This window comes from Mesoplodon bidens (genome assembly GCF_964165515.1).
Source record: "Mesoplodon bidens genome assembly, chromosome: 1".
Lineage (NCBI taxonomy): Eukaryota > Metazoa > Chordata > Mammalia > Artiodactyla > Ziphiidae > Mesoplodon > Mesoplodon bidens.
This window is the reverse complement of record NC_138176.1, coordinates 103,512,369-103,536,535: the sequence shown is the minus strand read 5'-3', so window position 1 is coordinate 103,536,535 and position 24,167 is coordinate 103,512,369. Positions and strand designations below refer to the sequence as shown.

General features: G+C 52.9%; 1 protein-coding gene across 2 annotated transcripts in view; it reads right to left on the bottom strand.

Moving 5' to 3' along the window:
* The window catches only part of SORCS2 (sortilin related VPS10 domain containing receptor 2), a 554,389-nt gene that overhangs the window by 39,563 nt on the left and 490,659 nt on the right, over positions 1 to 24,167 (bottom strand). For both annotated transcript variants that reach the window (XM_081229160.1, XM_081229161.1), the window contains 4 exons: positions 17,112 to 17,291; positions 12,061 to 12,207; positions 6,792 to 6,894; positions 229 to 305 (listed from right to left, as the gene is read on the bottom strand). In XM_081229160.1, the coding sequence (XP_081085286.1) occupies positions 229 to 305; positions 6,792 to 6,894; positions 12,061 to 12,207; positions 17,112 to 17,291 (507 nt within the window). The remainder of the gene's footprint in view (positions 1 to 228; positions 306 to 6,791; positions 6,895 to 12,060; positions 12,208 to 17,111; positions 17,292 to 24,167) is intronic.

Below are 24,167 nucleotides of genomic sequence, written 5' to 3'. Positions count from 1 at the left end.
GGCTGCTGAAAGAACAGCAGCGGTGGCGGCAGCCTGGCCTGGGCTCTCTTTTCACAGATGGTGATGTAACATCTGCTAAAAGGAGCTGTGTGCAGCCCCTCAGGTCGGGGAAGATGAAGAAGCGTGTCTCAGAACTCCTCTGGGAGGGAGGGGATGAGAGAACAGACTCTCCCAGGAGCCTCGGCGGAGTGAGCATGGTGGGCTCCAGGCCCCTCCCTGCCACCTTACCTGCCTCCAGGTGTGCCCACAGTCTGATGTGATGTACATTTCTTCTTTATATTCCACCAGCTGGGAGCCCAGGTTACCTGGTCCAGAAGCAAAGTGGCAGGGTTGCTCTTAGGATCGGCCACTCTCCCCCTTACCAAGGTCTGAGTGTAGCCAGATCCCCAAACAAGGTTGGTGTTTGATGTGCTCTGGGTCTACACCTCCCAGCCCCAAAGCCACCCGGCGGATGCCCCTCTCTGCCCTCCTCGTATAATGATGGGCCTGCCGTCACCACTACGGGTCCTAGTCTGAGCAGTAAAAGATGAACTTTGCCCAGAGAAAGCCAGCCTCAGGCAGCTCCGGCTGAGCCCAGGTGCAGGCAGAGCTTGGGGGCTTCAGGGGGACCCACGGTGATGAGTGTGATTCAGGAATAAAAAGCGTGGAGTGGGGGTCAGGGACAGGCTAGAGAGGATGCTGGCCATGTGGCCAATGTGGGGACACGGCAGCCCCTGACGGGCTTTAAACTGCGGCTAGACATGGCTGGGCTTGCATCTGGAGGCCCCCTGGGGGCCGGGTGCAGGAGAGGCCAGAGGCAGGTCCAGGGCAGTCCGGAGCAGTCCAGGTAAGAGGCAGGGTGAGCACAAAGTAGGTGCTCATTAAATATCTGTTGAGGGGATGTTTGGGAGGATGGTGAGGTAGGCACCAAACCAGCTGGGCAGCCAGGAGGCTCCTCCTTGTTCGTGGTTCACTTGAACCCATACCAGCCTGGCAGGTGGGTCACCAGCCTTGAAGGCCACTCTGAGGGGCTGGAACTTAATCCTGGGGCTGCTGCCAGAGGGGGAAGAATCCCCACTTAGCATCCAAGGTGACTCCAGCTTACAGATAGGAAACTGAGCCTAAGTGGACCCCTACAGAAAGAACGGTGGCCACCTAGAGGACGCAGCTGTGGGACAGTCTCAGTGGTCTCTGAGCTGGGCTGGATGGCCCTAAACAGCCTCCTCGGAAGGGTCTCGGACAGTGGGATTTTCTGATGGGTCAGATTGGGCAGGTTTCTGCTGTGACCACATGAGGATGGCAAGGACCAGGGGCCTGAGCTTCCAGGATGAAGGGGACCTGTTATGAGGACACTGAAGCCGTTCTGGACTCTCTCCTGGAGCCCCTGACCTGGGCAACTTGTGCACCACTTGCACTTTGGAGACTTATTCATGTGGTGCTGTCAGAAGTCTCTCTTCCAGAGCCAAGTTTAGATGTCACTGGAAAATCCCAAAGGAGATGGATTATCCTCAAATAGATGAGGCAAAGTGAGTTCAAGTAGAGTGGCAGAGGGTTTGTGTGCCCGCCTTTTTTTGAGGTCCAACCAACCACCAAATCTTCCATCCATCCATCCATCCATCCATCCACCATCCCTCCATCCTTCATTAATTTATCATCCATCCATCCATCCATCCACCATCCATCCATCCACACATCTGTCTCTTTTTCATCAATTCCACCCACTCACCCACTGCTGCACTCATTCATCAGCATTTGCTGAGTGCCTGCTCTCTGCCCAGCCTTGTGCTGAGCCGTGGGGAATCCAAGCTGAGTAACCATGTGCCTGCTCCCAGGGAGCTCTCAACCTAGTCGAAGAAGGATGCCCTGCAGCTGTGCACAGAGCCAGGATGCCTGCGAGTTCAGGGAACTGTGAAAGCAGAGAAGGGAAAGCTAACGGACCCATGCAGGAGGGGCATCAAGGAGAGATTCCCGCAGGAAGTGACCTCTGCACTGTGCCTCAAAAGACAAATGCCACTGGCCAAGGGAAAGGGGCAGGTGTGCCAGGCAGAGGGACTGGCCCTTGGCGACAGCATGGAGGTGGGAGGCGAGGTCAGTCAGGGGAGGTGGGGCAGAGGGTCAGCTGCTGAGCTGGGTTCCCTTCTACCCGCCCGGCCACCAAAAGGTGCTGAGGAAAGGCTGCTGAATGAAAAGAGGGAGATGAGTGAGTGAACGCAACAGCTGGGCGGGGGAGAGGAAGGAAGGGGAGCCCTTTATCCCCCCATCCTTCCAGATGCCAGCAGAGACGCCAGGACCCGCGCATCAAATACAGAAGCCATGCAGCAAAGGATGCGGCGTCAGCTCAACTTCCCAGGCAAATTTGCAGTCGGTGATTTCAGGGGTACAATGTCTGTCTTTTAAGTGACGCAATCTGTTTTCCTTGTTCCGTCTACCAAGGCTGTCAGGCTGCCAGTCACCTAACAGGCACCGGGGAAAATTAAGGGGAAATTCACAGAACGCATCCACAGGCCACCAGAGTGGGAGGCTCTGCAGGAACACTGGGGCTGGTGCCCTCACTTTACAGAGGGGAAACTGAGGCCCGGGGATGAGACTAAGAAAGGCCTCCCTCTACGTCCCCTCCGGGCTGTTCTGGGGTCTCCTTGGGCCTCCTCCCCCGACAGCCCGACCTCTCCACCCCGCTTCTGTGCTCTCAGGGCCTGGTATACAGTAAGCGCTCACTGAATGTGCATTTCCTCTCCCTGCTTCCTCGATCTCAGGTTTCAGAGTGGCTCAGGCCTTAGGGCCAGAACAGAGCAAAGGGACAGCACAAGATCCACCCCAGCCCACAGCTGGCAGAGGGGGAAGGTGGCCTGGACCCCTCACTGTGGCCCCCAACGTGGCAGAGCCCTGCGGCAGCTGGAACAGGAGCAAGGGGACCGCCCCTCGGGTCCTCTGGTTGCTGCCAAGTCCCCAGCTCCAGAGGGCCCGAGTGACCCCCGCCTGGCTGATGGGCCTCAGGTCAGCTCTTGACCTGCTCACGCCCCTCGGCCTCTCACCTGGGATTGATGAGATTGATTGATGGGGATGATGGGTCCCCGACTGGCTGAGTCACAGAGGAAGGGACTCTGCAGGAGGGCTGGGAGGCAGGGCTCCTCCTGGGAGCCCCGGGGGTCTTCCTGGCACAGAGCGGGCAGGGGTGCTCCGAGCTCCCCGTCACGGCCCCTCAAGGTTTTTTCAGCCATGTGACTGTCAGAGCCAGCATCCGGGAAGCGTTTGCAGCCTGTGCTCTGTGTGGTCCTGAGGATTCACGTCCGGATGAGGAGCCAGAAGCAGCGTGTGCTGCGTGGTGGCCCAGGACGGGTGCAGGGCATTGGGGCAGAGAGGGCCTTCGACCTGCATCAGACCTTTCAGTGCCCCCAAGTCCGAGATGATTATCCTCATTTCACAGATGAAGAAACTGAGGCTCAGGGAGGTGTAGAGCCCCAGAGCAAGAGCTCAGAAAGGCCCAAGTCAGAATTGGGCCCAGCGCCCTCTGTCTCAACCATCCGTCTGTGATTTGCTACCTCTGCAGGACACATCCCCTTGACACGCCCAGTCAGGAAGAACATTCCAGCTGGCAGTCTCGGCCCGCTGGGTTTATTTCTGGGTTCACTATGGCTGTTTCTAGACCCTGGGAGTTAGAAGCTCGAGTTCCGGTCTTTGCTTCTTGAACCATCCTTTTCCCTTCCTCATTGGATTCATGGCTCCATTTTCTACATCCATCTGTGGGTCTGGCCTCTGTCCGCCGAACCGGAGGGCAGGTCCCCAGTAGAAGGGCCCTGGCATGCAGCCCGGCACAAGGGCAGTGGTGTCCAGCCACTGTTCAAATGACAGGGCCACCTGTGGAAACACACCTGGTGTTGATGCTTTCTACCTGATCCCCAAATCAGCCTTATGATGGAGGTTTCATCCTCTTTTTGCAGGTGAGGAAACTGAGGTTCAGAGGGTCCAATAAATGCCCAAGGCCCAGCAGCTGGAGGCGGTAGAACCTGGGGCTTGTAACTCCCACCTGCCTGCCTCAGGGTGGAATGAGGGATGGATGGCGGGGAGATCAGGAGAGAGACTCCCTGGAAACAGGCAGCCATCGCCCATGGCTGCCTCGGGAAGCTCAGCCAGGCACAGGCCGTCACGTGGCCCCATTGCTCCTGCCACATCGTCCAGCCCACTGTGGGGGCTGCTAGTGGGAAACTGGTCCCTGCTCAGCGGCTGCGGCGGTGCCCGAGGGAGCCCAGCTCATTCCACCTTCCCCTCTGTTCCCAGCAGACGCTCAGGGCTGGAGTGGAGGATGTAAAACACTTACACCTTAATTGGCCTACATTGCACGGATGGATCCATCTCAGAAAAGCCACGGCGAGATGAAAAAGCAGCAGAATGAAATATAAATGTAGCATCCTGCCCTTGCCAGGGACAGTGAGAGGGAGGGAGGCTGCCAGCTCGCCGTTCTCCGTGTGACTTGCATACAATGAAGTGAACTTCCTGCAGCTCCTCACAGCATCCCTGGGGGCCTGGAATGGTCGTCCAGAGCTTTCAAGGCCTTTGAGCAGTGGAAACATTTGAAATTCCGCCTTTTGTACTTTGGACAAGAATTTGGGGTTTCAACCCCTCACGAACAAGCATTTTAAATACACCATTGAGCTGGTCTCCCTGTGCGATGCGGCTGCTTCCCACTAGCTATCTATTTTACATTTGGTAGTGTATATATGTCCATGCCGGGTGGGATAGGGAGGGTGGGAGGGAGACGCAAGAGGGAGGGGATATGGGGATATATATATATACGTATAGTTGATTCACTTTGTGATACAGCAGAAACTAACACACCATTGTAAAGCAATTATACTCCAATAAAGACGTTTAAAAAAAAATACACCATCGCCCTCAGGTCCAGGGAATAGAGTCCACAAGACAGGGGGTGCCCGACATGGGCGAGCCAGCCTGTCCCTGCATGGGACCTGGAGCCCCATGAGCTGCACTGAAATCGAGGCTGATGTGTGATTTTTCATTGATTGACACACGTCCATCATTGAAGCGGGCAGACCCCGCCCCAATCACAGTCATTGACTAAGACCCCCAGGGCCGTAGATGAACAGAAGGACGCTCAGAAGATGAAAGGTTTTACTTGCAGTCTTCTCTGTCTGGTTGTGTCGCTCGCTCCCCTACTGGAAAGCCACCCTCTCCAGAATAACGTGAGACGCCCCTCGGATAACCAAGGTCTCCCGCCATCAGAGGCCCACAGAGCGGACAGGGGATCTCACCTCCTGGCCCCTTCATGGGCTCTGATTCGGTCGTTCTGAAAAACCCGTTCCCGCCTCTGCCTGGAAGGCCATTCCTGCCATCTCAGCATGGCCACTCATTTATTCATACACTCATTCACTCATTCATTCATTCATTCATTCACCCTCTCACACACAGCCAGGCCCGGGCCTCAGTGCTGGGATACGTCTGCTGAAGGGGCGGATGTGTCATCCAGCTCAGGGTCTGGGGCGCAAATCCTCCGGGTCACAGATGGTGCTGGAGTAGACAGAGGGAGGGAGCCCCTGATTCAGGAAGCTGTGAGACCCGGCCCAGGCCTTGGTGGTTCCCCCTGTGTGATGGGCAGAGACACTCTCTCTCCGACTGCCACTCGCCCCATCTGCACCCTGGCTGTGCAGAGCCTCAGCCTGGCCGTTCCACAGCCCAGAAGAGTGGCGGGCCTGATGGGCCCGCCCCAGAGCCTTGCCTTCTGCAGGTTCAAGGGGCACAGCAGCCCCTCCTGGGGCTGGGGCTTCCCTTCCCTGAGGAGCCTGGGGTGGGTCTCAAGCTTCCTGATGGAACCTTGCAAGTTGCGGGCAAGTCTTCCCTCTCCTTGGGCTCGTTTCCTCCTCCATAAAGTAGGGGCACTGACGTCTCAGGGTTGTCATGGTGATTAGAAGAGTTCAGGGACTGGCCAGGGAGAAAGGGCCACCATAGCAACTGTGGACACGATGGACACGGTCCTGCCCTCCCCGCCTTTGTCTCCATGGCGTCAGGGACCCTTCCCTGGACTTAGCTGCTGAGAGCTGGTGAGGCTATCCCCACGCTGATGGGTAAAGGGAAAACCAGATGCCAGCCGCTACCTGGCAATGGACTTGTAAAACATGTGATTTTATTTGGAATGATTCTTCTAACTCACATAAACCTTATTTTAGAGTTTTATTAGATCGGCACACATTTAGTGATCCCTGAAGAAGGTTCTAGTTTAATGGGGTAGACAGACACAATCACAATGTATACTTCTTTTGTTTCCCCTTATGTTAGTTGTATATGTGTCTCTCTCTCCCCACTAAACTAGAACCTTCTTTAGGGACCAATAGTCAACCATGATGCAAGTTGTTCTCCCGTCCATCTATCCATCCACCCATCCATCCATCCTTCTATGTATTCATTCACCATTTTGTTATCCATTCTTCCATCGGGCCATCTGACTATCCATTCTTTCAACTATCCAATTTTCCTTTCACCCATCCTCCCACCCATCCATCTATCCATCCATCCATCCTTCCTTCCATCCATCCATCCATCCATCCATCCATCCATCCATCCATCCTTCCATCCATCACCCATCCACCTTTCATTTAGTCAACGCATATCAGGTGCCCACTCTGGGCTATGCAATTACCCCTCAGGGTGATGTGCCAGGTGAGCTGGCTTCCTAGAGGTGCTGTGGCACTGCCCCCAGTGGATACACCATAGCCCCAGGCCCGTGACCATCAAGTTCTATCCTTGAAACTGGAGCATCCTGCAGGCAGTGATGGCTCCTGACCGTGATGGCAGCCTCTTACCTGCACCCATGATGAGGCCGGGGGCAGTGTCCTTGGTGTGCACAGTGCCTGACACGTAGGGGTTGTCTGCCCAGCGCAGGTGCAGGTGCAGGTGGCAGTCCGGCTGTGGGGGGGTAGAGAAGGAGCCATGGTCAGCACTTGGGAGGGAGAAGTGACCTGAGAAAAGTAAGGCTGATGTTGAATCCAGCCCTGTGGCTTTTTGGCTGTGAAGGGGGGATCAGGAGTGCTTCAGAGGGGTCGGGGGAAGGCAGACAGGAGGCTTGGAGGCTGACAGCCAGCTGAAGGCTGTCAGGTCAGGACCAGTGGAGGGTTCTCCCAGCCTGGGTGCTGGAGGGCGGGCTCCCCAACGTGGCTCCTGAGTGCAGAGCTGGGCTGCAGAACGGGACTCCGGGAGGGAGAGCGCACGGTCCATGCCCACGTTCATTCATTCATTCATCCGCCCAGAACATTTACTGGGGGTCTCTTAGGTGGGCATCAGGCGACAGCTGCGGGACACCCCGTAAGCCCTGCGCCCTATGGGAGAGGCAGGGGGTAAGGTGGGCACGCTAGAGCCCAGTTTACTCACGAGCATCAGTGCAACCTTGACACAGCCCCGGCTGGTGCCCTGGCTGGAGGGGCAGAAACACTGGTTGTATTAAGACAGCCAACGGCAACTCACAGTGCTGTTCGGCTGCCTCTGGGCCAGCGCCAGTACTTTACAAGGTGCGCATCACTGAATGCTCTCAACATCTGTACCGTCATCCCTGCTGCGCTGATGGGGAAACTGAGGCAGAGTGCATTTAAGCAACTTGCCAGGGCAGTGGTGGGGCTGGGTCCACGGCTGAGGCTGCCTGGTTCCAGAGTCCACGCTCTGAGCCCCGTGGAGGGTCTGGTACTTCCAGGCACACTGGGCCAGCAGCCCCCAGAAGGAGGACAAGTACCAGCTGTTTCCTGCCCGGAGCTGCCAGATCCGTCGTCTGTCTCCACCCCAGCTGCCTGCATCCCCACCCTCTGCTGAGACGGCAGAGGCCACAGCCAGCTCCCCTGGCCAGGGCTGGGGGATGCCGGGGGAACAGACGAGCTGAGAATGATGTGTCCTCTGGACTGACCTTCCCGAGTCTCCTCTCCCCTGGCCTCGGTGACTCAAGGCCACAATCCTTCTGTCACATCCACAATAGACCAAAAGACCACAGGGCATGGGACAAGGCCCAAGGTTTCTGCACAGCTCCCTCCAGGCCACCGGACACGGCACCGGGCAGCGACCCGCCAGCCATTAGCCGGGGCTGCCTGTCACCCACACCTCCAGGGTCATTGCTATATTCTACTGTCTACCGAAATCCACCGAGACATGTTTTTTCTCTACGGTTTATGTTTCTTTAACACTTTCTTCTGGTCCATGAACTGAGTATGTTTGATACAGATTATCTGAAGTTAAAAATAAAACCGATAGTAGGTTGGATATGGATCTGGGTCAGATGCCACCAGGGCCCGATCCAGTGGGAGATGGGCTCTATTTGTCTGTACCAGAGTTTATAAAAATGTATTTGTTGCATCACATACTGTATGGTTCCACTGACAGGATATGTCCAGAGCAGGGAAATCTATAGAGACAGAAAGTGGATTAGTGGTTGCTCAGGGCAGGGGGTGGGATGGGAGATGGGGGGTGGTGACTAAAGGGTACAGGGTTTCCTTTTGAGGTGATGAAAATGGTCTAAAATGGACTACGGTGGTGGTTGCACAGCTCATGAAGATACTAGAAACCACTGAATTGCACACTTTAAATGGGTGCATTGTATGGGATGTGATTGGTACCTCAGTCAAGCTACTAAAAACAAACAAAATAAGAGGTGGCAAAATGAGCTGAAAGAGACCCCCTCCTGAAGCAGACTTGGTAGGCTAGAGGCCCTCCCCGGCGCAGCCTGGGGAGCCCCAGGCTGAAGATGGCAGGGCTCTGTGGACCGGGGAGCCTGGTCACGGAATCACCCCGGAGGAGAGTCCCCATCCAGGAACACCTGGATTGCACAGGACAAACTTGACCCACTGTGGAAGGTGAAGCTGTCCCCCCTTCTGGATTTCTCCTGGTTTCTTACAGCTGACAAGCAGGTTGGTGAACTAATACCTGTGGTGACACCCTTCGGCCCCCTCACCCATCCAACGACCAGGAACTAACGAGGAGGGCGTGTCCAGGGGGAGGGGTGCCCGTGACCTCTCTGAGCAGGGCCAGTCTCTACCTGCAGAAGGAAGCTCTACAGCAGGAGGAATAGGACCCTCGGCAGGGACGTGGCCCGCCCTCCTGTGTCCCACTGGCACGCTCCCGGTCTGAGAAGGTCCGGCCCAGGCATGACCCTGCTCTGGTGCCCCAGAGGTCCTGGGGGGCCAGGCGGGGCCTGGAGTGGCCAAGCTTCTGGGCTGGTCTCCCCAGGCTGCAACTAGCCTTTTCCACATTCCCTGATGTGTTGTGCACACAATATCACTGTCTCTGTGTGCAGTGAACAGAGCAAGTCAGAGGCTGTGGCTCATAGAACCTGGCTGCCCCTCCCCCTCCCCAGCCCACTGCTGCTCTGTGCTGACTGCTGGTTGCCTGTTGGGGCCAGAAGTGGAACACTCCTCAGGGTTCCCTGCGGTCGGCAGTGGCCCACAGACACAGCTGCAGTCCCCTTTGGCGCCATGGAGGGCCACACAGATGCCTTCCAGCCGGTCCTGGAGCTGTGTAGCGGGTGCTCTGCTGGTATCTGACAAGCTGACGCAAGGCCCAGCCGACTGAGCTGAGCTGATAAAGGGCGTGGAAGGCCAGGCAGGCCTGGAGAGGCCGACCCCCAGGGCACTGGGCACCTGCACATGTGATGGGACGGGAAGCATTGAGTGCCAGGTTGCTTTTGGGGTGTACAGTCAGACACGGCAGGGTCCCCCGAGGACACCCAGGCCAAGGGTGGGAAGACCTCAAGGACAGGCTGGTGCCAGGGCAGTCGGTGCTGAATGCCTCGTCCTGGTGGGGTGGCCCGGGTACCTGCAGGGCTTGGATGGATGTGACGCGGACTGAGCTGGGAGGCCCACACCGTCCCAAGGCTCCCCCTTCTCGGCCCCTCTCCATGCAGGAGCTGGCTGGTGCTCTCAAGAGGCGTCCAGCAAAGACTGCCGGAGGGCTGGAGGGCCACACTGTCAGCCGTCCCTGCCGGACACCCCACTGCTAGGCTCAGTCCGGTTGCTGAGAAGAGTTGCCACAGGCAGCAAAACGAATGGGTTTTCATTCTGAATCCAGATGTCAACAGATACAAAACAGTCTTCCAACGGCCATTTCTCATCCTAAAACAGGTCTGATCCACACTCATCTATTCCCTGTCACTGGAAGGAAATCTCCCCAGCCAGAGAACTGGTCAAATGGCCCGGGAAAACCTTCATGACCCAGAGTTAAGAGAAAAATGGAAGACGCAGAAATCACACACGTGTCAGGATCCCAAAGATGACTTTTTAACGTGAATATGAGCCAAAGGATTGACCAGAAAAATGCCCGATTACCATTACTTCTGGGTGACGTGGTTACAGGTGTAACTTATTCCCCTTTTTATACATTTCTGCTTTTTCCAAGTATTCTGCAATAAGCAGGAATCACATTTCTGATGAGGAATAAACACTCAAGTGTAGCTTGCCCTGTGCAGTTGGAGGCTGTGTGGCTGAGTGGACACAGAGAAGAAACCCAGGAGAAGGGCCACGCTTGCTCACGCGGCATGCCCCCCACCCGCTGCTGCCAGGTCTGCACACACAGGGTAATGGGCCTCGCAGCCAAGGCTGTGATTTCTGTCTTTTGTGCCCAGCTGGGTGTCCCGATACTTGTCCTCTGTCCACTGTGCTCATCGGGCTCTCTGCGTGCCTGCCTGCAGCCACACACTTACCAGCTGACCCCTACTTTTATTATTTTAAGGCCAGGGCACAAATCTTGAAAGGTTATCTACTCGCTGAGCTGCATAATTGCAGACAAGAATCTATTCTTAGCGAAAACTTGCTTTGACAGATTAATATGGCTTACCTTTGTCGATGATGATACAAAAATAAGCCCTTTCACGGCAATTTTTTTCTCAGAAGAGCTTTTACAAGGGGCAGGTGCTTAATTCTCCCCGGTGGTCGACAGGTGTTATTATCCCGTTATTAGCGGGAGGGGGGCTTGCGTAGAGGCCAAGCACAGGCCCCTAGTCGGTGAGGTCAGGGAGCGAGGGACTGACACTGCCCAGGCCGAGGCTCTGCCCGGAGAGCACAGAGCCCCACCCTGGCCCTGGAGAGTGGTCAGTGGCTGTCCAGGCAGGGTGCCTACCATCTTCAGGGGCCCTGCAGAGATCCAGGCAGATCTCAAGAGGGCAGGATTGTTTGCTATTTTGTGTACTGATGTATTCCCAACACCCAGAACAGTGTTTTGCACATATAGGTCCCCTTACGTGTTTGTTGAATGACTATCCCTGTGAAATAGGCACTGTTATTCTTTCTAGTTACAGAGGCACAGCAGTGATGGGGGTCCTTGACTGTGAGGGGCTTCCGATCGAAGCCAGGGGGAAATAGAAGTAAGTGTGCCCAGTGAAGCCTTCTCAGTGGAGGGGATATCTAGACAGGGTTTTCAGGTGTCAGTAGGAGTTCACTGAATAAGAAGAAAAGGGCATTCCAGCCCTCTCCACCCTCAAGGCAGTGAAGACACTGGGGCAGCCTATACTCATATTCATGTAGAAAGGCACCCTTGGAATAGCTGGACTGGCTTAGGGCTCATGACATTTGGGCTGTGTCCTGGCTCCCCCTCACTTATCCAGCCCCTCACTTCCACAGAGTGTACTTCCTGGCCCTTGACATTGGCCAACAGGGCTTAACAGATGCACAGGCGGGCTTGCAGTGTTCTTGCAATGTTTCTGCTCACTCTCTTGCACCTCTGCTATTGCCTGAGAATGTGTCATTCTCTGGGCTGGTCCCAGAGGAGGATACTAGATCCCTTCCTAAATCGACCAACCCCCAAGGTGCATGAACGAGCCCAGCCTCTCACAGATCTCGAGAAGAGTGATTGCTGTTTGGGGTGGCTTGTTACACAGCGCTGTTGTGACAGGAGCTGACTGATACACTCCCCTCTCTGACTTGCAGTTAACTCTTCTGTAAAGCAAGGAGTTTCATGTGGCCCTCTCCACCACACCCAGAGAAATAGGTGGTTCATGTCTCCCAGATGGCCCTTCTCAGACATCAGCATCTCTGACCCCTAGGGCCTGAGGTAACGTCTAGTGCCCACCCTGGGGAAGGTGTATGCAGTGAGCAGGGCACTTACAGGCTTGCAGTTGGTTGGTTTCCCGTTCATGTCCATGCTGGGAGGCCTCAGGTAATCCCAGTCTCGGCCCTTGCTGTAGGTTATAAGCGTCACCACCTTCCCGTCGACTTTTTGGTTCGCCAGAAAGACTCCTTTCACCCCTCGGACCTGGGACAGAAGTACAAGAAGGATGGCAAAAGCCTGCCCAGCCCCTTGCTAAGAGCTCTGTGTGCACGGCCTCATTTCACCCCAAGAACAGCCCAGAGCTGAAGCTGACTATACACCCTGGAGGCAAGTGGGTCTGTGGGGAAAAGGGACCAGAGACGCTGGCCTGAGCTTTGACTGGGAGCCGGTACTGTCTGACCCTAAATTCTGAGTGCATTTCACAACACTGAGCTGTCCTCCCAGATCCAGACCCCGGCTGTTGGACGGCGAGCAGAGCCCTGGTCCCCGAGGTGCCTGTGCATTTCGGTCACGCTGTCTTTAGCTGGGGCTCCTGATTCAGAGCCCTAGCCCCTCGCCTCCCTCCCAGTGGACCCACAGGGCCTGGACCCATGGAGTCGCTCTGGGCTTTCCTCCGGGGACTGCCTCAGCTCAGCCCCACATGCAGATGCCAGACTGTGAGGACAGGGTCCGTGCTGGCCCCAGCCTGCCCTGTGCCCCCTTTCTCAGGGTTTCTTGAGGGGCCAGGGCAGTGAACACACACATCCTATCATTAGTTACTGAGTTCGCGCACAAGAAAGGGTCAGATATCAGCAATTCCCAATTGTTCAACCTCCTGGTCCCACAGAAATGAACATTTTCGGCAAGTTCCTTGGGCACGGAAGACTTGGCCCCAGTAACCGAGGCCCGCTGGTGTGGTCTGAGTTCCTCGGGGCCCCTGTGTGCCCGAAGCAGCTTTGTTTTTGTTTGTTTGTTTGTTTGTTTTTGCGGTATGCGGGCCTCTCACTGCTGTGGCCTCTCCCGTTGTGGAGCACAGGCCCTGGACGTGCAGTCTCAGCGGCCATGGCTCACGGGCCTAGCCGCTCCGCAGCATGTGGGATACTCCCGGACCGGGGCACGAACCTGTGTCCCCTGCACCGAAGCAGCTTTTGCTGCTCTATAAATAGCATGAAGCCAAGGCAACTGAGGCTGAGTTGTGGGATTTACCTGAAGTTCCATGGCCAAGTGTGATGCTTAGGCTGAGAGTGATAAAACACAGTTGTTAAGTGCCTTCTACGTGGTGGGCAAGGGAATTAATGTCCGTCTCATTAAATTATCAGACTCCAGGAGGTTGGTGCTTTCCTAAGCCTCCATACCAAATGTCTGACAGGTGGGGAGCAGGCCAGGGTGGATCCCAGAGGTTCGGATGCACAGTGAACCGTGTATGAGCTTCCTGTGGCCGCGACAACAGGTAACAGACAGAGGGGCTTAAACTACACACATTGATCATGCTATAGCTCTGGAGGCCGGAAGTCCAACACAGGTCCCATCGGGCTGAAAGCAACTGGTGTCTCCGGGGGAGACGTGTGTCCTTGCCTTTCCCCCGTGTCTAGAGGTGCTGGGGTGCTTGGTTTGCGGCCCCTCCTGCTTCTTCAAAGCCAGCGGTACAGCATCTCCCTGGCCATTCTTCCATGATTCTGTGTGTTTTTCTGCCTTTCCTTTCTGCCCCTCCTTCCACATGTGAGGACCCTAGAGATTGCAGTGGGCCTCACGGAGAATTCTGGAAAACCTTCCCATCTGCCAGTTGCTAACCTGAATCCCCCTTTGCCTGTGTCTTCCGCTAGGATGCTTCTCTCTGGGTTGGAGACCAGGGGTCTGGCCCTCATCTCCACAGACGAGGATTAGGGGATGGTCCTTCTGGGGTCAGCCCCAGGGGCAGGAGGACCGCAGCCCCTTCTCTCACTCATGGTGACATCACTGTCTCTGGCTCACCTGAGGCATCACCAGGGGGCGGGCACCTGGCCTGCTCGGTGCTGAGTCTAGATGCCTCCCCTGATGTCCTAGGGGCAGATAGGTTGCTGATTTGCCCAGTGATGGCTTGCTTTATTTGGAAAGCGCCCTTTTATATCCCCACTGGTCTCCGTGAAAACACTCAGCAGTAAATAACATGGACCCTCCCATCCCAGAAGAGGTAGTAACAGGCCGAGTTTCCCTGGGGAGGGTGTGATCAGCTGAGTGCTGGCTCCCAGTATTGATGTGCCCACTTCACATAACTGCCCTCTTCATGGCTGTGCTCACTTCCTGGGGGCTGCCGTAACAAAGCATCACAAACTGGCGGCTGGAGGGAGGGCTTAAAACAACAGAAATTTGTTCTCTCACAGTCTGGAAGCCAGAGGTCCAAAATCAAGGCGTTGGCAGGGCTGCCCTCCCTCTGAAGTTTCTCAGGGAGGATCCTTCCTGCTTCAAGTGGCTGCAGGTGTTCCTGGGCTGCGGCCACACCACCCCACTCTCTGCTCTGTCTTCACAGGGCCCTCTTTCCTGTGTGTCTGTGTCTCCTCTTCTGATCCTTACCAGGACACTTGTCATTGGTTTAGGGTCCAGCATGAGCTCATCTCAAGATCCTTCAGTTAATGACAGCTGCAAAGATCCTCTTTCCAAATTAACTCACGGTCACAGGTTCCAGGGATTCGATGTGGCTGTAGCTTTTGTGGGCCCCCATTTAGCCCACTACAATGACGGTCTCCCAGCTGTGGCCAGGGTTCCTCAGGGTCAGGGCACAAGACTGGAAGCCCCCTCAACCCCCTTCCTAACCCAAGCTCCAACACAAAGAGGCCCCCGGAAAAGGGTTGCCGTCTTGTCTGGAACCAGGACCCATCCTGCAGAGGTCAGAGCTCATAGGCCCTTGAAAGCTCAGGCCTCTCGGGGCAGTATTTGCCTGTGACGTCTGGGATAAGACATTTTTCCTGGATCTGACATGGGATGAACGATAACCATGACAGTAATGGAACTGGGGCACGTGTAGAACCTCTAGGCCAGGCCCCTCCCATGCACTATCTCAAATCCACAGAGAAGGCACCTGCAGTGAAAACTGTCGAGAGCCTGCTGAGCACTGAGTTGGCATCAGGTGCTGCTGTATGTGTTTAACGGAAACGAATTCACACAGCAACCCTCTGAGGAAGGTACTACTGTCGTCTTCATTTTGCAATGGGGACACTGAAGCACAGAGTGGTTAAGTAATGTGCCTAAGGTCACACAGCAAATACATACCAGAACTGGGATTTGAACCCCAGCAGTGGGGCTCCACAGTTGTGCTTGTAACCACTACCTGTGATCCTCATTAAGTGGATTTCAGAGAAGCACAGTCACTTGCAAGGGGGTCCAGCTTTGGATCTGGCCACTGTGAACTCCCTCCCATCCCCACGGCCTCTCACTGCCTGATCTTTGGCGTGAATCACTGTTCCCTGGCTGCTCAGCTGGCTAACTTCTGCTCAGCCTCAATTCAGTCTGCACCCCTTCCTCCAGGAAGTACTCCCTGACTTCCACCCTGGGCTGGCCGACTGCCCCTCATGGTGTCTTCTAGAGGCTGACACACCAGGTGGGAGCTGGTCTTCCTGTGGAGTCCGGAGCCCTGTGAGAGGTTGTCTACTCCTCCTTGTGTCCCGGGGGTAGGGCCTGGAGCCTGGCGTGCGGTACAGGAGCTACATATACCCGCAGTGGGCCATGGACGTTCCTGTCTGAGGTGCCCTCCTTACGTGTTGGTTACACGCCTGTCCTGTGTGTAACTTTCAGCAAGCAGCAGTGAGCCACAGGCTGTCCAGCTCGGGAAGTAAACCCTGACAAATGGGTTCTCATTGTAAACAAATGATTACATTCATTACTCCCTTGCTTCTGCTCAGCTGATGACAACTCAAAGAGGAAGGCTGCAGCTCTGGCTCTGTCCAGGAGGACGCCTCCCACCCGGATTGACCCGCACTGATGCCCAAGGCTCGGCTCGCCGCCCACGGGACACCCTCCCCAGCTCCGCAGGACAGCAGAGCCTGGCAGGACCGCCACTGGCGTTTACCATGAGAACGCATGGCCCCTGCAGGTGAGCCCACTGGCTGGGGGCTCCCTGAGGCCAGGGCATGACGGAGGAATTTAAGGGTGAATGACCTACTGAGGGAGTGCTAGCCAGGAAGATGGATGGAGCTTGGACCGACACCCCTGGGCTGCTTCTGGTTTTTCGCTGACTTCTGGTCTACCTGGGCAGGTGGCTTGCCCTTTCTGAGCCTCAGGTTCCTTACCTGTAAAGCGGCTGAGGGACCCCCTGCCCGGCTCTGGTGTGGACAAGAACAGAGGAGGTGACCGTGAAAGGCCAGGTCCAGGCTGGGCCCACGGTGGGTGAAGGATTGACATTTGCGGAATCCAAGTACAGGATGGTGCGTGGGTGTTTTCTTGGGGGAGGGAGCCTGGCGTGGGAGCCGGAAGCCCCAGTTCAGAGCCTCTGATCTGCCCCTCGGTGTCACGTGACAAGAGCAAGTGGCTTAAATGGGACACAGATGGGGGCGGGACCCCAGGGAGGGCACAGGGAGGTCTGAGGACTGCAGGCAGGGAGGCCTCAACCCCCAACCTCAGAGAGAGGAGCTGCAGGGCCAAGGGAGAGACAGAGGGAGCAAGAGACAGCCAGACGGACATGGGATACACAGAGGGGAGGGACAAGGAGACCAGGGCTGGGGCCGGGGAGGCCGTGAGGCCGGAGATGGACAGGGGAGGGTCCCAGCTTCTGTCACCTGCCTGTTTCATGCAGTGGCGTTCAGGGCAGGAACGGCTTTACAGATAACAGATGGTGATCGAGTGGATGATGGGGACCACTAACCTGAACCCCAACTCAGCAGAATGTTATCCCCCCCAATTCCATTCTTCTCATTAGCAGACCTGTATCACAAGGTACTCCATTACTGTTACTTGAATTTCATCAGAAAGAGCAAGTTTTCTCTCCTGTTCTAAAAGTACCTGCGTTGTACCCTTTTGACCGGCAGTCTAAAACATTTGGCCCTTGACAGAATTTTGGCAGGTCCCCGGGATGGAGCAGTGGAGATGGGGAGGGAAGAGGGGGGAAGCCGGGACAGGGGTGCCACCTGGCCCACCACAGACTGCACTGAGGGTCCCACCTCGAGGATATCGATGACCACGCTCTCCTCCGCTTGGCGCGAGCTGCGCACGTCCCCCAGCACCAGCGAGTAGCGTACGCCGCGCGGGTCCGACTGGTAGAGGTTGTAGGTGTCGGTCTGGTACCACTCCTGCACGGCCACGAACACCTGGCTCTCGTCTGTGCTGATGACCTGCAGATCCTGGGGACGGCGGGGGAGCCGGGGTCAGAGGCGGGCTGGGGGCCCAAGTGGGAGAGGGAAGCTGGCCTGGGGGGAGGGGGAACGGGGGGAGGGGTGAGCAGGCCTTGGGGGCGGGGCAGGCCTCAGGCCTGGCGGGAGTGAGGGGCTTGGCCACAGCCCTCTTGGAGTCAGGCTGACCTAGACTTTCATCCTGGCTCTGCCCTCTCAGCTCTATGACCTTGGCCAAGTCCCTTTACCTCCCTGGGCCTCCGTTTTCCCACCTCCGAAATGGGGATGACGTTCCCACCCTCTATACTGGGCAGGGGGAGGGATGCCCGGGCACTGGGTGGGGCGCAGTGACACCTCCTCCCATCTGCCCCTGCAGCGAGGAGGGGGAGCTTTCCTCCATGCACCCCCAGACCATCAGAATGCACCCCAGACCATCACCTCTGGGAGGCAGGGAGGCGTCTCCTCCCGGGCCCCTCCCCCATCCCATCCTGAGGATCAGGCAGGTCATCTGTCCGTTCATTCATTCAACACGTGTTCATTAAGCGCCTACTGTGTGCCAGGCACTGTTCTAGGCCCAGGGCTACACCAGGGAGCCCCACTGGCCTCTGCCCTCTGGGAACGTACGCTGGTGGGAGGGATGGATTAATTCACTCCAGCCTCACGCCCAGGACCACATCACCAGCCTGCTACGGGAGCTGCCCTTTGCCCACAGCTCCTCCTGGCCAGGCCACCGTCACCCTTGGCCCCCACCAGGCACACAGCCAACAAGGCCCCCTCCCCCAGGGCAGCGGGCTGCCCAGGACCCTATGGGAGCCGAGGGCAGGCGCCTGGCCAGTAGGCAGGCGGGGGGCTGCCCTGAGCAGGTGAGCAGCCAAGGCCAAGGCCCAGAGCCTGGGTTCCACCTGCAGCAGAAGGCCAGGCAGCACCTGAGTGGGCCGGGCAGCCGTCTGGGGCTTCAGCGCCAGATTTTACAATTCAGAATTAAAAAAAAAAAACCAACCAATTGAATAAAAAGGAAGAAGAAACCCAGGGCTAACCTTACTTTCTTGTTTTTCTTTTCATTCCCAGCCAGCACCAACTACTGCATGGGAGGCACGTGAAAAGGCATCTGAACAGGCCCATTTCAAAACCATAAGGAGCTCTTATTCTGCAGCCTCTACTGTTTGCCTTCTATCACTCCGAGACTTTTATTGCCCCTCTGGCAGTAGAGCTGCCAAGATCCAGGAGCAGAAGACGGATGGCAGAGGGAGGGGGCTGGCTACAACCCTCCGTCCCGCCCACTGCAGGTGGTGCAGTTTGGAGGTACACTTCCTTTTGCATTTCTCACCTGATGTTAGGGCACAGAGACAGGAAATGTTTCTCTTTCTCTAATAGCAGATTGGGTCCCTATTCTGTCTAGCCGAGCAAGACCTTCAATTGCGAGAAGAAGAGGCTGCCTGGGCAGGGCACAGGCTGGTGAAGGCCCCTTCCCCTCCTGCCTGCGCCACCCCCCCAAGTTGTGCAGCCAAAAGAAGGGGCTCTGCAGAAAAGGGATGCAGTGCCATGAAACACCTGCGATGCACCTCCCAACCAGGGAGAACCCTGCAGCACGAGCGGGGCGTTGGTCCGTGGCTGTAAATCTAACACACAGACATGGGTGGACCAAGCAGCTCACAGCCAGGGAGGGGTTACAGAGTCAGGGGTCACAGGCCTGGCGGTCCCAATCTGTGAAATGGGACAGTAGGGTGGCAGGGCGTCTGAGAAGATGCCTGTGAAACCCGGGAAGTGAGGTCATCTCTGTTTCTCTTGCTCACCTCCCCTCCTATTTCTCCATGCTTGGCCACAGGCCAGGCTGCACTGTGTCCATTGGGGTACTGGTCATTCTGCGGCCTCAGCAGGAAAAAGCCTTCCATTGGCCCGAGTTTCTGACCTCACGCAGTGCCCGGCATTAATCACACGAGAAGCAATCAGTATTTACTGTTATTGCATTAATTCCGACTTTGCCTCCCCCACACCTGAGTAAATGTTTACTATAATCTGGGAAACAATGAAAAATGTGTAAAGGAGCAAAAGTTTCCTGTAGTGCTACCCCTAGAGAGACCTGACATTAGCATTTAAAAATGTTTACTTCTGGTTTTTTTCCCAAGTGGGATTCATATACTTTTTCATGTATGGTTTGCAGCTTGCTTTTTCACATTATATGGGGAGCATTTTCCTCTGTCATTAACATTATTTATAAACACCACTTTTATGACTGCATGGTATTCCCTTTTGTGGATGTACCGTATTTCATTGAATATTTCCCCACTAGTGAGCTTTTAGCATCTCCAACGTTATGTGCAAGACAGTCATAAACATTCCCAAACATAGATCTCTGCACCTCTGTATTTCCTCAACATAAATCTAAGAAGGGAAATTGCTGCGTCGGAGAGTAGGAACATTTTTAAAGCTCTTGTTACATGTTGTTCAATCATCGTCCTGAGAGTATACGTTCCTTCCCCACCAGCAGGACTAGAGGGCGCTCATTTTACTTCATGCATTGAAACAGTCTTTTAAAAATCTTTGCTGATTAGAGAGTGATAAATAATATGCAATTTTTCCCTTAAATTTGCCTTTACATTATTCTTTTTTAAAAAAAGTTAGAAGCAGAGACATTTGTTGACTCCATTTTTAAACAAAAGACATTAAAAAAATTACACATATGTCTATGTGTTTGCATGTATATATAGCTATATGGCCTAGAGAAATACGTGGAGAGAAACACCAGAGTTGCCAATGTTTGTTATCAGGTAGAATTAGGTTTGATTGTAAGTAACAGAAACTGGAAAAAAAAAAGTGACTCAAGTGAGATAGAAACTCATTTCTCACGAATGTAAAAGAAGTCCAGAGATAGACATTCCAGGGTGGAAGCTGGAATCACCAGGGACAGAGGCTCCTTCTGGGTCACCATTCCACTGTCCCATGATATGGCCTATGTCCTTATGGTTCAAGATGATTGCTAGAGCTCCAGCCATCTTGTCATCATGCAAGGCAACAGGAGGGAGGGAGGAAAGAGGGAGAGAAAGGCTTGCCTTTAAAAGAGAACTCTGAGAAGTCTCCCAGATGCGACAATTCCACTTAATCTCACTGACCAGATTCTAGAAACAACCACATGTAGCTGCAAGGGAAGCTGGGAGATATAGTCCTAGCTGGAAAGCAATGCACCAGCTAAAATTTGGGGTTTGTTAAACTAAGATGAAGAAGAAAAACGAATATTGAGATGTCTCTAAGAGTTCCTACAACAGTTACTCTGAGGAATGAAGACGTGAGATTGTCATGGAAAGGAGGAATGGAGAGGTAAGCGGGTAGAAATGGTATATATTTGCATTATTCCATTAGTTGTAGTGAAAACATTTTAAAGAAGTAACTTTGGAAAGTTTAAAAACATTTTTAGCGAGCATGATAGGGGAAATTTCCCCAGAGATTTTTACATAAAATCCAGGGAACAGCCAAATGAACGAACACCTTCATCAAATTCTTTCAGCACTTTGAATATAGCAACTCACTGCCTTCTGGCCTCCAAGGTTTCTGATGAGACATCTGCTCATAATCTTCCTGATGATCCCTTGTATGTGACAAGTGGCTTCTCTTTTACTGCTTTCAAGATTCTTTCTTTGTCTTTCTACAGTTTGATTATAACGTGTCTTGGTGTGGAACTCTTAGTGTTTATACTACTTGGAGCTCACCAAGCTTTTAAAGATATTTACAGTCATGTCTTTCATCAATTTTAAGGAAGTTTTGGGCCACTATTTTTTCAAATAATTTTTCTGCTCCTTTCTCTCTCTCCTCTCCTTCTGGGACACGCATTATGGAATGCGTGTATTGGTCCACTTGATGGTGTCCCACAGGTCTCTTAGATGGTGTTCACTTTTCTTCAATCTTTTTTCTTTCTGTTCCTCAGATTTTGTAATTTCAGTTGTCTTATCTCAGGTTCTCTGACTCTTTCTTCTGTCTGCTCAAATCTGTTTTTGAATCTCTCTAGTGGAGTTTCCATTTCAATGATTGTTCCTTTTCGCTCCGGAATTTCTTCTTGGCTCCATTTCTGTTTTCTATCTATTTTTTGCTACAGGCATACCTTGGAGATACGTGCTTTCAGTTCCAGACCTCCACAATAAAGCAAATATCACAATCAAGTGAGTCACATAGAGTTTCTGGTTTCTCAGTGTATATCAAAGTGATGTTTACACTATACTGTAGTCGATTAAGTGTACAATGGCATTATGTCTTATGAAATGTACACACCTTAGTTAAAAAGTACTTTATTGCTAAAAAATGCTGACCATCATCTGAGCCTTCAGTGAGTCATAATCTTTTTTGCTAGTGGGGGGTCTTACCTCTCGATGTTGACGGCTGCCCACTGATCAGGGTGGTGGGTGCTGAAGGATGGGGTGCCTGTGGGAATTTCTTTAAAGAAGACAACAATGAAGTTTGCTGCAACAATTGACCCTTCCTTTTATGAACACTTTCTCTGTAGCAGCAGTGCTGTTTGATAGCATTTTATCCACAGTAGAACTTCCTTCAAAATTGGAGTCAGTCCTCTCAAACCCTGCCACTGCTTTACCAGCTAAGCTTATGTAATATTCTAAATCCTTTGTTGTCATTTCAGGAATCTTCACACCATCTTCACCAGGACTAGATTCCATCTCAAGAAACCACTTTCTTTGCTCATCCATAAGTAACACGTCCTCATTCCTTAAAGTTTTCTCACGAGGTTGCAGCAATTCAGTCCCATCTTCAGGCTCCACTTCCAGTTCTAGTTCTCTTGCTCTTTCCACCACATCTGCAGTGACATTCTCCATGAAGTCTTGAGCCCCTCAACGTCATCCATAAGGGTTGGACTCAACTTCTTCCAAACTCCTGTTGATATTGATACTTTGACCTCTTCCCAAGAATCACACATGTTCTTAATGGCATTTAGGATGGTGTATCCTTTCCAGAAGGTTTTCAATTGACTGCTCAAATCCATGAGAGGAATCACTGTCTATAGCAGCTATAGCCTTATGAAATGCATGTATTAAATCATAAGACTTGAAAGTCAAAATTACCCCTTGATCCATGGGCTGCCGAATGGATATTGTGTTAGCAGACATGAAAACAACGTTAATCTCATTGTATGTCTCCATTAGAGCTCTTGGGTGGCCAGGTGCATTGTCAAATGAGCAGTAATATTTTGAAAGGAATCTTTTTCTGAGCAGTAGGTCTCAACAGTGGGCAGTAAATATGCAGTAAACCATGTTGTAAACAGATGTGCTGTCATTCAGGCTTTGTTCCATTTACAGAACACAGGCAGTGTAGATTTAGCATAATTCTTAAGAGCTCTAAGAATTTGGGCATGGTAAATGAGTACTGGCTTCAACTTAAAGCCACCAGCTGCATTAGCCCTTAACAAGAGAGTCAGCCTGTCCTTTGAACCTCTGAAGCCAGGCACTGACTTCTCCTCTCTATCTATGAAAGTCCTAGATGGTATCTTCTTCCAGTGGAAGGTTTTTGTTTACATTGAAAATCTGTTGTTTAGTGTAGCCACCTTCATTAATGATCTTAGCTGGATCTTTTGGATAACCTATGGGAGATTCTACATCAGCACTTGCTGCTTCACCTTGCACTTTGATGTCATGGAGGTTGCTTCTTTCCTTAAACCTCGTGAACTGACCCCTGCTGGCTTCAAACTTTCTTCTGCAGCTTCCTCACCTCTCTCAGCCTTCATAGAATTGAAGAGAGTTACAGCCTTGCTCTGATTAGGCTTTGGTTTAAGGGAATGTTGTGGCTGATTTGATCTTCTATCCAGACGACTCAGACTTTCTCCATATAAGCAATAAGGCTGTTTTGCTTTCTTATCATTTGTGTTTTCACTGGAGTAGCACTTTTAATTTCTTTCAAGAACTTTTCCTTTGCATTCACAACCTGGCTGTTTGGTGCAAGAGGTCTAGCTCTTGGCCTGTCTTGGCTTTCAATATGCCTTCCTCACTAGGCATAATCATTTCTAGGTTTTAATACAAAGTGAAACAAGTGTGACTTATCCTTCCACTGGGACACTTAGAGGCCATTGTAAGGGTATTAATTGGCCTAATTTCAATGTTGCTGTGTCTCAGGGAATAAGGAGGTCCAAGGAGAGGGAGAGAGATGAGGGAATGGTCGGTTGGAGGAGCAGTCAGAACACACACGACATTTATCAATTAAGTTGGCCCCAAACAATTATAGTAGTAACTCCGAAGATCACTGATCAGAGTTCACCATAACAAATATGGTAATAATGAAAAATGTGAAATATTGTGAGATTTACCAAATGTGACACAAAGACACAAAGTGAGCAAATGCTGTTGGGAAAATGGCACCAATAGACTTGCTCCATGCAGGGCTAGGGTTGCCATAAACTTATAATTTGTAAAAAAAAAAAAAAAAAAAAAAAATCTGCAAGGCACAATAAAGTGAGATATGCCTATATTTCTAATTTGTTTGAACATTGTTTTCTTGACTTTCTCCACATTTCCTTTAGCTCTTTGAGCATCTTGAAGACAGTTGTATTAAAGTCTTTGTCTAGTAGAGCTGCCATCTGGTCTTTCTCAGAGACAACTTCTGTTGGTATTTTCCCCTTTGAATGGATTGTACTTTCTTTGTTTGCCTTGTGGTTTCTTTGTTATTGAAAACTGGATGTTGGAATCTAATAATGGGGTAACTCTGGAAATCAGATTCTCTCCCTTCCTCAGGGTTTGCTATTTTTTTTCATTTTTTATTTAGATTTTATTGCTGCAGGCTATCTGCATGTCAGCAATCAGCCTGAGGTGTAAACAAGTCCTCAGGTCTTCTCTGAGCCTGAGCTTTTTCCTGGGCATGCTTGGTGACTTTCTAAATTCCTCCATATGTGTGGTTGCT